The sequence below is a fragment of the Struthio camelus genome, chromosome 15 (assembly GCF_040807025.1).
Source record: "Struthio camelus isolate bStrCam1 chromosome 15, bStrCam1.hap1, whole genome shotgun sequence".
NCBI classification, from domain to species: domain Eukaryota; kingdom Metazoa; phylum Chordata; class Aves; order Struthioniformes; family Struthionidae; genus Struthio; species Struthio camelus.
Genome location: NC_090956.1, coordinates 15,761,138 through 15,775,158, shown reverse-complemented (window position 1 = coordinate 15,775,158; position 14,021 = coordinate 15,761,138). Strand labels below are relative to the sequence as shown.

The window sequence follows — 14,021 nt, the reverse complement described above, 5'->3', positions numbered from 1 at the left end:
TCTGTAACGGGAGGAAAGAGATGCTTCTGTTGATGCTCTTGAGGTAGTGAAGAAAGTCTCTTCTGCTTGCTATTACTGCCTTTTCTCCTACACTTTGCAGAAGATGTATTTTCCATTATCATTCTTACTTTTGAGAATATCCTTCTTTTGGAAGGATGTTGTTCTTTAAATGAAATCTGAATCTGTCTCTGTACTGAAACTTCCAAAAAAAAAAAAAAAGGAGAGAGGTTGCTGGAGAATTCATTTGGTATGATTGCAGAAGCAAATGATGTGAGTCAAGTGGCCCGGTCAGATAATTAAGCTACAACAGAGAAAGCTTGCAGAATCAGTCAATTGTGATTATTGGTCCAGTGTGGTTGGATGCCTGATTCCTTCTGAAAAATCTGAAGTGGCTGTTTTATTATCGTTAATTGTGGAGTGCCAGCAACAAATCTGTAAGAATTACACTGCTACTTTAAAGAAATCCAGTATTTTTCAGTTGGAATATGAATGTAATGATGAACTAATGGGTGTTTATCTGCTGTCCTGTCCAACCTTTAGAATTAGACATTTGTAAAGAAAAATTCCCCTGGTACATGTCTGCCTTGTTTCTGAATTCTTGTACTTGTAGGCAATGCATGACAGGGTGCCAATAAAGGTGTATTCTTTGGGGCTCTCGGTAGCTTTGCAGCTTTTTTCTTTATTATGTGATTTAATTAGAACTTTAATCATTTTTAAACTTCCTCTGGAGTACCTAGGCAAGTTCTTTTAACAGTGAAGCATTAACTTGCTTAGCAAGTGCCTTACCGAATAAAACCTGGGAAGCATTTCTGAAATATTTCCCCTGGTAAGCAAGAGGGTTATCATGAAATGAAACAAAAAAGGAAACAATACTTCAGTTGTAAGGAAGGATAAAGTACGTTTAATGTAAAACAGGCTGCTGCAGTTATACGTGGTTTACTTATGGAGTTCAGCAGCTTTGAAACAGAAGTCTTCTTGCTATTAAATTTAGCACACGTAGGAAGACTCAATCACAGAGAAATACATACATGTTACTGTACATTGTAGTTATTGAAGAGTCAAAGCAGTGGAAGTTCAGGGGCTTTTATAACTTTGAATACCGAGTCTTAGTTTTAAAATGGAAACGTTCAGCTTGCAGCAACTTACATAGTAGCATTTCTAATGTTTTCTAAACAGCTATTAATGTAGTCAAGCTGTGTTTCTTCTTCTTCTGTGTGTAATCATCTGCTCAGTGGTGCACTCCATAACTAGTAGCAGGAGACAGAGGAGGGGCCTGCTGTGATTGATGGGGCGAGGCCCAGCAAACTGAAAGAGTCCCATCTGGATTAGGTTTTGGGAGCAGTCAGATGTTGAGAGGGAGGTCAGTAAGCCTTGCGTTAGCTCCCCCTCCTTCAACACCCCTATCAGCCACACTCATACACACGTTACAGTGCTCTCACGCCCTCATCCATAATTGATGCTTGCTTTGGGCAGATGCTGTATGGCCTGGGACTAGAGCAGCTGCTAAGTTTATGGAGGATAAAGGGAGCAGGATGGTACAGCAGGTATTTTCACTTTTATTTTCACTTGAAACTGATTTTACTCAAGCCAGGGCATTTCTTATATCCAGCTGCACCACTGTGTGCAAGACTCTTCTAATACATGTTTTGTTGCTTAAGTCATTCTGAAAGTAGGCGAACTACGGCAGCGATTATGTGTCTCTGCTGCGCTTGATATATCTAACTGAGCCGTTCTTATAACCAGCAGGTTTACAGAGTAATGTTGCATTTTTCTTCTTTGTTTCCATGCCCCGAGGATATAATGCAGTTTGGCTCATTTAACTACAGTATGAGAGGCTTTCTCTAAATGTGAAATATCTCGTGCCAAGGAAATAAAACACACCAAACTGAAAGAGAGTAAAACAAACAATAAACTGTTAGTTAGACTTTAAAATGCAGGCAGCCAGAGAGGTTTTCATTGAATAAATACAGTTTTATGCTGCAAATGTGTTTTTAAAAGGGAACACTGCATAAGTAGTATTTTTCTGTACTGTCTTTTGTGTACAAATATAACAAGCTTGCTTTGTTACATTTTGATACTTTTCATGCATTTTGTAATTAAGAAATCCTTTCAGAACAGAAGATGCTGAAAAGGCATGTTGAGATCTGAGATACTAGGAGCATTTTTAAATTCTACCTTTTCTTCAAGTGGAATAATATATATGGAATAGGAACAACTTTGCTTACCTACATCTTCAGAACACTTTCTTGTTTTGTTCTGTAGAGTTCAACATTTAAGCAGAAAGCAATAAAGTTGATTTTATACACTGCCACGTAAAGCATATTTTTCAGTTGAAATGTGGTTTTCATTAAATCTCAGGCCAAAACATTTAGCAGAGCCTGACTGTCTGCCATCCTTTGTTCTTCTTTCGGTTGCCAGCAACTACTTTATTAGAAACCAGGCACAAAAGTGAGCACTAAGGGGTCATTTAAACTTAAAGTAAAGCTACTTGGAGCGGAGTCTGAAATGACCACCTCTGCGTAGCCTGCCCTGCCTACATTGTATCAAACAGCGTCTGTGTACCGTCAGCCGCAGTTTTGAGATAATTCTAATACCTGAGTTTGTAGGCTAATTTAGGATCAATGTTTCCTGTTGCTTTCAGGGCCATTTCATATACTCAACTTGATGCGTTACAGCTATTATTTCATTTTTTTGATTTTAATTTGCTTTTTTTTAAAGGGCACATTTATGTGTCATTTTAGAGGACCATACTTAGAATTTCTGGTTTATTAAGCTCCACTCAAATATAGCTGAGTTTTGTGTAGTCTGGAGTTTCCGGCAACCAACATATATTCAAACATCTGTTAGTTTAAACTGCGTTGTTCTTAATGTAAATTCATATTTTAAAATGTTGGTGCAATAGATAGCTTAGTAGTAAATAGCAGGTTTATACATAGGTGCTTTTATACTGTATTGTCTATTGAGTTCACCGTGAATGAGAAAATCACATTAATTTTAAACCTAAAGAAGGCTACAGTAATCTGCTGCTTTTAAGAGAAGAATAGCTCAGGTTTATTGTCATTGTCATATAATTTTTTTTTTTCAAACAGTGTGATGAACACACAATGCCTGGGCAGATAACCTTGCATGCCAGTTTCCTACCCTAAGCATGTTTTTTTAAGTGGCAAGGCTGTAAACCTTTGAATATGTAGAAGCTATATAAACATGCTGATCCTTCATTGTTTGTTTTTTAAAACTGGGCCCCCTTTAATAAGAGATCCAGCCCTCACCTTAACAAGTGTAGTCGATGAGGTAGAAGAGTCGCAGCAGTGTGAAGGTGCAGAAGTTTCCAGTGCAGTGTGTCATTTTATGATAATTCTAAAAAGGGAAGCATTTGAAGTTATGGGTAAGAAATCATGTAACAGCTCAATGTTCTTAATTAAATATTAGCTGCAATTAGCACTAAGTGTGAATGCTTTGAATATTAATTAGGGTCTCCTGGAACTGCTGTCGAAGTTAATGAGAAACAGTGGGGGTCTCCACAACATCTGTGTTAGAACTCAAGGTAGTGTAAAAACCTTTAGATGAAATGCACCTGGACATTAGCTCTTGGCCCCTTTGTTGCTGTTATTGCTCTTTTTTAACACCTGCTGACTTTAATGCCATGTTTAGCATCTGACATGAAGGAATAGCTTACAGACCAGCAGTAACCAGCTACTGTGTTTCAAAGCTAGCACAGTGCAAATGATTCTAGGGGCAGAACTTCAAGTTGCTGTTGTTCGTTCTTACCGTTTGCTGAAGGCCTTCTTAAAACAATTGATGTAAAAAGTTCAAGGCCTCACTCTCCTCCCCGAAAAAGTTTTTGAAGTACTCCTTTAAAATCTAATAAATCTCTCTGGTGGAATCCATTCATTGCTGCTTGTTATTCCATCTCAATTTTTTTTTATAGTTAGAAAATTTTTCTTTAATAGTTAGAAAATACCAAGTGCAAAAAAAAGGGGCCTTGCAATTTCAGTGCAAAAAGGTATAGGTGTGCTCTTACTAAGGTGAAATTACAAGGATTTTTTTACCTATGTTGAAATTTAAATCCCAGCAAATTTCAGTGCAACAGTAACTTTAAAAAGATTATAGATACGTACAAATGAAGTTTCCTGACTTAACCTTGTGAGGGGAATCATAGCAGTTAAATGCCAGTGTTTTCATTTTAAATGTAGCTGAGTGACACAACGTAAACTACTTGCTCATGGCCATACACTAATAGGGCAGCAAAAGATGGCATTAAATTTAGGGAGGTTTAGTTTCCTACTATAATGCTTAATTTTTTAGGGTACAATGCCTTTTTGAAGGAAAATGTAGTTTTCCCTTCTAATCCTGCCATGTACCCAAAGCTTGTTCCTGTGCCGTGATTTTCGAATTTTTGAAAGCTCCTGAGTATAGGCCCAGTTCAGGTCAGATCACTGATGTCTCAATTAGTAGCAAGTGACTGGTAGTGACGTTAGGTATGAAATGCAAAAGAGTGACTTTTATTCTTCCGTCCTAATTTGAATTTAGGAAATCAAGAACTGATGAGGACAAAGAAACAAAATCCCTCCAATATTCCTCTGCAGGTACTTGTACGTGCTGTGGTGGGAGACTGACAACATATTTTTAAAATTTCTTTAATTTTCATTGAATTATTTATTTTTACATTACTTGATATGTATAGAGGTAGCTTCATCTTTCAAGCCAGTTAGTCTAGCTCAGTGCAGGATTCTTTAGAGCCCTCCCTAGTCCCCGTATGCATGGCCTCTAATGCTGTGTCATCTGTAGCATCATGCTTTGGACATCTTTTAAATACGTGCTAAAAAAGTGTTCTCTACGTTTGCCCCCGTTATCATTGTTTGGTATGAGTAGAGAATTTAATCACAAGCCTATAGTTGATAAATTAACCCGTCTAACTTTCCACTGTCATATCAAACATAAAGACAGATCAAACTATCTATAGAGAGGTGAGGGCATTTGTTTTTTAATTGTACGGGCTTATTGTAACATGGAAATGAAATAACATTGTCTTCAAATTTTGGTAGCTTTTAAAGTTTTAAAATATGTTTATTTTGACATCTTACAGTGTAGAATTTTTCTTTCATGTTAACTTCAGGTTTTAAATTGGTGTATTTTTAGATTAAAATATTTAATACTGTGATTTCAAACTAGAATCTCATCATTGTTTTACATTTGTTCAGTGCCGTTGCTCAATACAGTGTACCTCAAAGTAGTTCTGCATATCTAACAGAGCGTTATTTCATGTAAATATTTGCAAGTATGTGAACAGTATACACCCAAATTCTGTGGTGTGTAGGTTGCATGTATTGTGTTCTGAAAATAGTAAATCATAATAGATGATAGACCTAACTTTATCAGGTATCTGTAACGACAGTTGCACTTAGTAACTTTTGGAATAATCTGAGCCCTCTTCCGTGTCTGAGTTGAGGCATTAATTCAGGCAGATTCCACTGACCTTTTACGGTTAAAGACTAGTCTGCAATTATCAAAGGAACAGCAGTTTCATTTGTCTCATTGTAATAAGATTGAGTGGGGTTATCCAAACAGGGGTTTAATTCAGACAGGAAATATTCTCCTCAAGAAACAAACTTTGTGCCCTTTTCAGGCCAGCAGTCTTGCAGAATATTACCATCACTTTCTAAATTATTTTGTCTCACTCCACATTTCTTCTTTTTTCTCCTTTGCTCTTTACAGGGTAATCAGGAAGCTACAGCACCTCCTGACACAATGGCACAGCCTTATGCCTCAGCCCAGTTTGCTCCACCTCAGAACGGCATCCCTGCAGAGTATACAGCCCCGCATCCTCATCCAGCTCCAGACTACACAGGCCAAACCACTGTTCCAGAGCACACGTTAAACATGTACCCTCCTGCTCAGACACACTCCGAACAGAGTGCAGCTGACACAAATGCACAAACTGTCTCCGGCACAGCCACAGTAAGTCGAGGTTTCAGCTATTTTGAAAGCTGTACATCTCAAGTTACATATCTATGTATTGATAACATCTATTCTTGTGTTACACTTAATAGATTTACACTTGTAATTTTTTTTAGGATTACTCACCGTTGTAAGGTTGCAAGCCTGTCTAGGTTTTTCTTTGAATTTGGATAATATTTATTTTTCTGCTTTTGGAGCCTCCTAGGACCTGTGGGAACTTGGTAGAATCTGTTCTTTCCAAATTCCTTTTCTACAATATCAGACAGATAAAATGGTTAATGGCAAACCCATGAAACACAGAACAATGTTTGACGAATTGTGGTCTGGAAAAACATAGGAAAAGAGTGTTTGTTAATGTTTATTTGAAAGAAAAGCAGTAATTTATTTTGTTATTTTTTCATGACCTCTGTATTTTTCAGAAACACTTTTAAGTGGAGTTTTTTCTTCTGAAAATGTTCGTTGAATGATACTATATTGAAGTTGCACAGCTCTGTGACTGTGTGTTGTGAAGAGTGTGTCTGCAGTACTGTACTTTCCAGGGAATTTGTTTGGGTAGCTGTTAAGAAAGCTGTGTGTAGGACTGGACAGTGTTGAATTACAGAGCAGAAGCTAATCACTGGAGATAGCAAATTATGAATGGTGATTACTCAAAATAGTGGTTTACAATTAATAAAAAGACTTAGATGTTTCCCTGAAGTGTTTATCAAATAATTATTGAATCATGAAAATATTTATCCAACTTAAAAAGGGAGTATGCTTCTAAATTGATTTTTTTATGATCTATTGGTGCAAATCTAAGTTACAGAGATGGCCAGCATTTGATGCTCAGTACTCTTCAGGATCAAACGTACCTTTAAGTCCTCACAGAGTTTGATGTCTTTATAATGTACCAAGATGAAATTCCAGATTCTGAGGCACCCAAATGTTGAAAACATCATTTAAAACTGTTCTGTTGAGGACAGAAATGGCAGACTTTTCCTTCTGCTTGAATTGGGTAGCTCTGAAATGTTATGGATTATGCAAGAAACGCAGTGGATGGTCCTACCTTGCAATTTAAGTCACAGATTTTGCACTTTGATAGTGTAGTGCTTCTGTCTTAATTCTAGATTGGGACCCGGGATATCCAGTGCAGATGGTTGGCACATTTCTGAATCATCAGCCACCTGCGTTAAGTGTGTAGAATCCAGCATAGATTAGACAGCACACTGCAGTTGAGCAGACATTTGAAGCAGCCCTGCGTGTCCTCGTTATCCTTGCTGCAGCCGTGCACCATACCTCATCTTACCTCCCCTTCCTCCCCTCTCACATATCCTACCTGAAAGGTCTCATGCGTTAGGGCAAGAAAAAAGGGAAGGGTCTGGAACTGGGAGATTCAGAGTGGAATAGTCTTTGTGGAAATACTACCTGTTATGGAATGACTTATTGAAAATAGTCGTCTTCAGCAGCTGAAGGATTCCGAGATACCTTTTTCTGCTTGAATAAGGAATTTCTTCTTTCAAAGTCTCATAGGAAAGCTACTCTTCATGTGCTGGGAAGAAGGAAAAGCACATGTTTTTAAATGAGTGGTTCTGAAGATTTATGTGTATCTTGCCATGTCACTAACATCTTTATATGGATATGAACAAGAAAGAAAAAAACAATATCACTCTATTTTTTTGCATCTAGAAGATTAGGAATTAGGAATTTAGAAGAGCAGGTCATTTCTTTCTGATGTTAGCATGAGATGGCTTTCAAAAAGAAGAAAGGCCTTGTAATGGGTAGTCAAGAAAAAGCATGCAAGTCTCTTCTTTCCTCCCACAGTGAGGTCATCACAGATATATTGGTATCAGGCAAGCCCATGTGAATTTTGTGTCTCAGCACATTCAAATAGGTGAAAGAAAAACAGCAGCAAAGAATATTCCCTGCTATTGTCATGAGCTGTGGATGTAATCATTAACACCCTTTCCTGTCAGGAGACTAACTGTTCTTGTGAGTTGCACAGTTCTGGGGTTTATGCAGTAAATTCCATCAGTCTCTTAATTTCTGAAACGGTATCTTTCTGTTGCACTGAGTGGCCCTTTATTCCAGTAACGTGAGAAAGGTTAAGTGTGAGAGCATCCTATTTACCTACATCACTTAGGATTATTATACAGCTCTGCAGTGTCCCTCTTATTCGTCTCCTTGTTAACGTCTTAGTTCTTCCCAGCTTTTTGAGTTTTCATGCCATGGTCGTTTTTGTCAATTGTTGTTGAAAGCCACTGTCCTTGGTTTAGAGGGAGAACTCCAAACTGAATAGATACTCCACAAGAGGTCATATATTGATTAATAGTATAACTCCTTCCATTGTCCCTGTCTGATTTTTTATATTCTAATATTTTGCTTGCTCTTCGGACCACTGCTGTACACTGAACAGTTCACTGTGATGCCCAGCTCTGCCTTTTCCTATGATGAGACTGCTGGCCTTTTTGCCATTCAGTTCTGAAGCAAAAGACTGTCCCTGCTAAAATCAACAGTAAAATGTTGATGCAAGTGGGGCAGGAGCCTCCTCCCTCATGACATGACTTTCAATTTATTATTGTGTTCTCTCATCCTTTTTTGATTTTTCAGTTTGAAGTTTCTCTTTATCAGAAAAGTCGGGTATGTATTTCCCCAACATCTTCCACGGCATGGACTGATGAAAAGAAATCATTTGGATTGTTTGCAATGTCCTTATCTCCTTCACATGTTATTTCAAACCTTGCTCCAGCAAGTCCAGTGATTCCCTTTCAAGTTTCCTACTTCTGATCTACTGAGAGGTTTTATTGTATTTGTTCTTGTCTCCTTAGCTATCTGCTCTACTTATTTCCTTTTAGCCTTCCTAATATCCAACTTGCATTTTACCTGTCCTACTCTTTTCTCCCTTCTGGCTCCACTTGGAGTGAATTTCCAGGATAGCACTTCAATTCTAGTAACTTTTTGTATTCTGCTGATTTAGTATACCCATGTGATTTTTTTTTTTATAGCTTCTTTGTTTGCCTTCCTATTTCCTTTCTTACAAAAGAATATGCATAACTTCTTGTTTAAGAAGCTCCTGTGCTGGGCATAAAGAATTAAATTTCCTTACTTTTGACTTCATGGTATTTTTGGAAAGTATTTTTTTAAGAAGAAATTCCTTTTTTCTAAATTTGCATCCTATGTTGAAAGCTGTTGACACTGTCCTTCCCTGGAGAACAATGCATTGCAAACAGAAGTTTACAAGAAGTGTATTCTCTATGGATCTGCACTGTTAATGTAACCTTGACTTTTAAAATATTACTTACGAGTTGGACTTCTACAAGTTTACAATCAAAGATTGTTTGCACAAATTAGTAGTGGATAGCTAGATCTGAAATTTGTTGTGCTGTGTCTCATGCTTCTTAACATACTCACTTCTTCTTGCACAGTTCTTAACGTACTATAGAGGTACATGCAGACTGATTCCAGGCAGAACCCTGCTGATTTGAGAAAGGCTTTGTAATATTATATATTATATTTGTAAGATGTATGCAGCTGCATACATCTCTGTAAGATGTGATTTTAATAATACGTGTTCTTATTATGAAATGGAACTTTAATGGTACCATGTCAACAGCGTACCTTTGTGTGGCCTTTTTATTTTTATTTTTTGATGGAAAAAATCTTTGCGTTTCTTTCCTGTGCCCGTTAAGCTTTCTGAATGTTTGGTTTCTAGCTTTCAAGAATTTTAAGAGGAAGTGATGTGGAGGCACAGTGGCATTTGCTTGATAGGTTCCAGTATTTTTACATTATCCACTCTCAGTAAGTTGAATTACGTGCCTTTAAAAGAAAAATAATCGACGGATCATTTGCAAAAGCATACTTTCTGATTAATGTAGATTAGCCAAGCTATTGGAAGGAAGACAAACTTCTGATTTTTCACATTTACATGCATACTTATGTGTATTTGAAGCTCTATATGCCCCTAAAAATGCATGTTACAATTTTGAAATATGAAGCTTATAAACTGCAGAGTAATTTCCTTATTTGTAGAACAGCTACTAGAAGCGACTTGCCTCACCCCAGAGGACTTAATCCACACTAAGCCTAGACATATACTCGGAACTATTCTGCGTTTCTCAGTTTCTTTTTGTCTGAAAGAATCACACATTGAAGCTAGAGCTCGCATTCTGTCTTGTGAAGCCAAAACCACAGTAAAGATATAAATAATAAAGATAAAAATAAGCAAGTTCTGTGAAACTGCTCTTGAATCCTTTACTGCAGATGGAGAGTGATCCAGGCCCAGTTGAAAACAATGGCAATATACTCATTCAAATTGTACAAGATTTCAGTCCTCATTTTTATTGTAGGTTTGCAATTTTGTGCGCATTAAAGTGCTATTAACATAGTAAGTCTATAGACTTGATTTCTTAATTAGTAGAATCTCGCAGCTTTAGTAGAAGTTTCCTGAGTCTTATTTGATCATGCAGAGCCTTTCAAAATGGGTGTAAAATACTACCAGCTCAAAATGACAGTGATTTAAACGGACTTGGAATTGGTGCAGGACATTAGTGAATACAGCCTTACAGAATATGTAATGTTTTCGATATGCTATGCGAGCAGACAAGTCTGAGCAGGAGAGAATGTACATTTTGCTTTGATTAAAACTAAAATATTTTGTTCTGAATTGTATATGAAGAGATTCATCTTTTCTTTCTCGGATTTTACTTTTTATAAGAAAACATTGCATTAACCCTTTATATGTTGAGCTTCTCCAAAGAGCAGACATAAAATCTGAGTAGAGTGCTCTGCGTACCTTTTGTCATTTGTAGCTTAGACTTTCTATGGGCTTCTAATTGGTTTGGGCATCTTTAATTAGTCTTTGTTAACTGAGCCCAGCTACCCTGTCAACAAGCATGCCGTTTTCCTTAGGCTTATTTTCGTTTCATTCCAGAGTTGCTTTCAGTAAAATATTTTTCTCTTACTTGCTTTTCCTCAAATTGACTAACAAACACTTTTAAATTGCAATTAAGGAGTACGGAAATTTCCGACATTGTTAAAAATTTTACTTTTCTGCATGTTACGCTTAACTACTTCAAGTATAATTTCATAGATGTCCTTTTGGCGGTGAGGATGGGGATTAAAAAATCTCGTGTACTTCCAAAAAGTGTATTTCCTACTGAGAATAATTTTAAATATCATTTTGATAAAATAGTGTAAAGCAGGTTCTGTTGGACATGGGTGGTGGTTATATTCTGTGTGCAGGGTTATCTAATACTCTATTTTGATATTATGAAAAAGGAGAAAACATACAGGATGAGTGGGAAGTAAGAAATATTTAAAGACAGGATGGTTTAACTGAAACAATGTAAAATCATCTGGTAGTAAAATACTATCAAAAGTTATTTTGAGTTTCCTCTGAATAACACGATTTTCAGCTTTATAGATCAATACATTTGTTTAACTTTCATCATGGAAGTAGTCCATCTGAGCATGTGCATAATCAATACTCATCCAGTGCTGGGTTTTCGTGTGAGCTTGTCTAAGCGCTGCTAGATTTTGAGTTCCAGATCATCAGACATGCTTTTGTTAGAAACAAAAACAGTAAACTACTTCTTTCAAGACGGATGGATCTATGATAAGAATGTTATAAAATTATGCTAAGAGTAACATGTGTGGCAGTTTTTCAAACTGGTTTTGAGTATTATTTTAAATAGTGTACATATTTTAAAGACTTTTAAGTAAGATATTTCTGAGCATTTTGTGAAATTATGGAATCACCTTTTACATACATACATACATACATATATATATATATATATATATATATACACACACACACACGCACACATACACACACGTATATGCACACCTATTTTATATATATTTCAGGGAGTAAAACCTGTCTTTTGCCAGTGGTTTTTATGCATGACTTTCATTGATGTCAGTGGGAGGTGTGTGTGTAAATGTGTAGGGCATTTAACTGGGCATGTGTAAGAAAGCAGGTAATAATAAGATTTGTTTCTCTAGTGTTTCCTATTCTAAGTGTAATATACCAATAATATAAGTTAATGGTATGGTATGGTCAATATCAGGTTTGTAATAGTGTTCTGTGTTTCTATGTATGTGTGTATATAAAAAAAAAATACTCTGCTGTAATTCTGCATTAGAGATTCTGATTCTGCATTAGAGAAACCTTGATATCATTCCATAGTCTTTCTTCCTCAGACTGCCATTTCATCAGGTTTCACAAGCTAAGAAGCCTTTGATAACAATGTGTGCTTGGCTAGAAGTTCTTCAGGGAAAATGCAGGTTCTTCCAGAAGCAGTGCTGGTGGTTCGGTGCTTGGTGCCCTTCCCTCTACGTTGGCTCTGAGTCAATACCCAGCTGGGTATTAGGGGGTGCAGCACTGCTATAGTCCTCTAGAAGATGTAATGCAGAGGTCTGATTGTCTGTGATCACTGAAGATGGCGTGGTATTTTTCACACAACCCCTGCGTTTTTACTAAGTTTCAGCTTGGTTAACTGTATTCCCTCTACCAAAATTTCTCCTGTAGCATCCATTGAACTTGATGCTCTTCTGTGTGAGAATAATTGGTATGCTAGATAACACTGCCTGTTGTTACAGTTGCCCTTCTTTACCCTCCAAATTTTATATATTGTTTGAGATCTAATGGTTTGAAAATCAGATGGTTTCTTTTCCTGATGTTGATTATGTCCAGCTTTGTGCACTTTTTAGTCATGCTGCAGAGACCATCTGTTCATATAAGCATTTGGGAAGGCCTAGCGATACTGTGGGCTGAAATACCATTTGCCGTGTTAACTCAGTTGTTTTGGGGATGAGGAAGATACATACCCTTTGATTTTTATACTGATTTCTCTGTTGTGCTTTTTAATTTGGGGAAGAGAACTGGGAGTAGCGAGCGCTTATATAAATGCAAATTATTGAGACGGGTGGGTAGATTGCTGCTGTAGTTCTCAGCAACGTATTTTTATTTCTAGTTAGCTCTTTTTTTCTTGCTTTGATCTTTACGAAAATGATTGGTGTTTGGTTAGGGGTTTTTTTTCCCCCTTACTTCTCTGGCTTGCTCTTTTCTTCCTTGTCTGTCTATCTCTTGGGGATATGGGATAACCTAGCTCTTCCAAGAAATTCAGTTAAACAGAAGGCCATATCCTACTTGACTTGGAGATAGATGTTCATCAGTTGTTCTTGTTCTTACAACAGAGTGTCATTGAAGGAGAGACATTTAAAACAAAGTTGTCTATAATTTGCTGGCTCATCGCGTGGTTCTGGTTGTGCTCTTTACCGTTGAGATGAACTTCATTGAAGTCCACCTTAAGACATTTGTAAGTGGCTTAGTTCACCTCACTGAATTGGAGAAGTATCTCTGTAACAAGAGACAGGCTTTTCAGTATTGCTAAACTCAACTGCTATTACCCTTGTCTCTGCATTTGAATATTCTGCTTCTGCCTAATAGATTTTCATAGTACACCTGGCACATGGATCTGGAACTTCCTCTTGTGCCTTGGGAAGAACAAGTGACTAGCTTACCTTTGTGTGTAGTTCTCTCTGGGAAGCCCATGAAGCAGAATTAGAGTGGAGGTAACCAGGTCCATCATTTCTCTCGAGGCAGGCACTCAGAGGACTGTGCCTCCTCTGTGCAGAGAAACCAGGAACCTTTCCCCAGGAAGCTCCTGTCTCGCAAGTCAGATTTCTCCATGGATTTTTTTTTTTTCCAAACTGCTGTTAAATACCCAGTCTTTGTTCTATTTCAGTTCCATGTTGTTATCTATGAAGTTTGCCACCAGCATGCTAGATATTTGATAAAACTTTAACAATTGTTACAGCAGTGTTTATTCGTCTAAATCATACCCTACTGATGCAGGCTGTTGTATCAGCGTGGTCTGCTATTTCTGTTATATTATCTATTAGATTTGGTCCTGACCTCCAACAAAATATTTCAAGGTGCTTGTTTCAACACCTCAAATGCTTCAGAAGCAAGCAAGATAGTCTAACTCCTACTCTACAGTATAGTGAAGAGATCAAAACTGACATCCCAGGTAGATAACATAATGCTGTGCTAGGTTGGGGAGGCAGGGTAATGGCTCAAG

At 37.3% G+C, this 14,021-nt stretch overlaps 1 protein-coding gene across 22 annotated transcripts in view; it reads left to right on the top strand.

Annotated features, from left to right (window-relative positions):
- RBFOX1 (RNA binding fox-1 homolog 1) overlaps positions 1–14,021 on the top strand; it is a 1,498,714-nt gene that overhangs the window by 1,345,078 nt on the left and 139,615 nt on the right. For all 22 annotated transcript variants that reach the window (XM_068908988.1, XM_068909002.1, XM_068908998.1 and 19 more), the window contains one exon: positions 5,716–5,958. In XM_068908988.1, the coding sequence (XP_068765089.1) occupies positions 5,716–5,958 (243 nt within the window). The remainder of the gene's footprint in view (positions 1–5,715; positions 5,959–14,021) is intronic.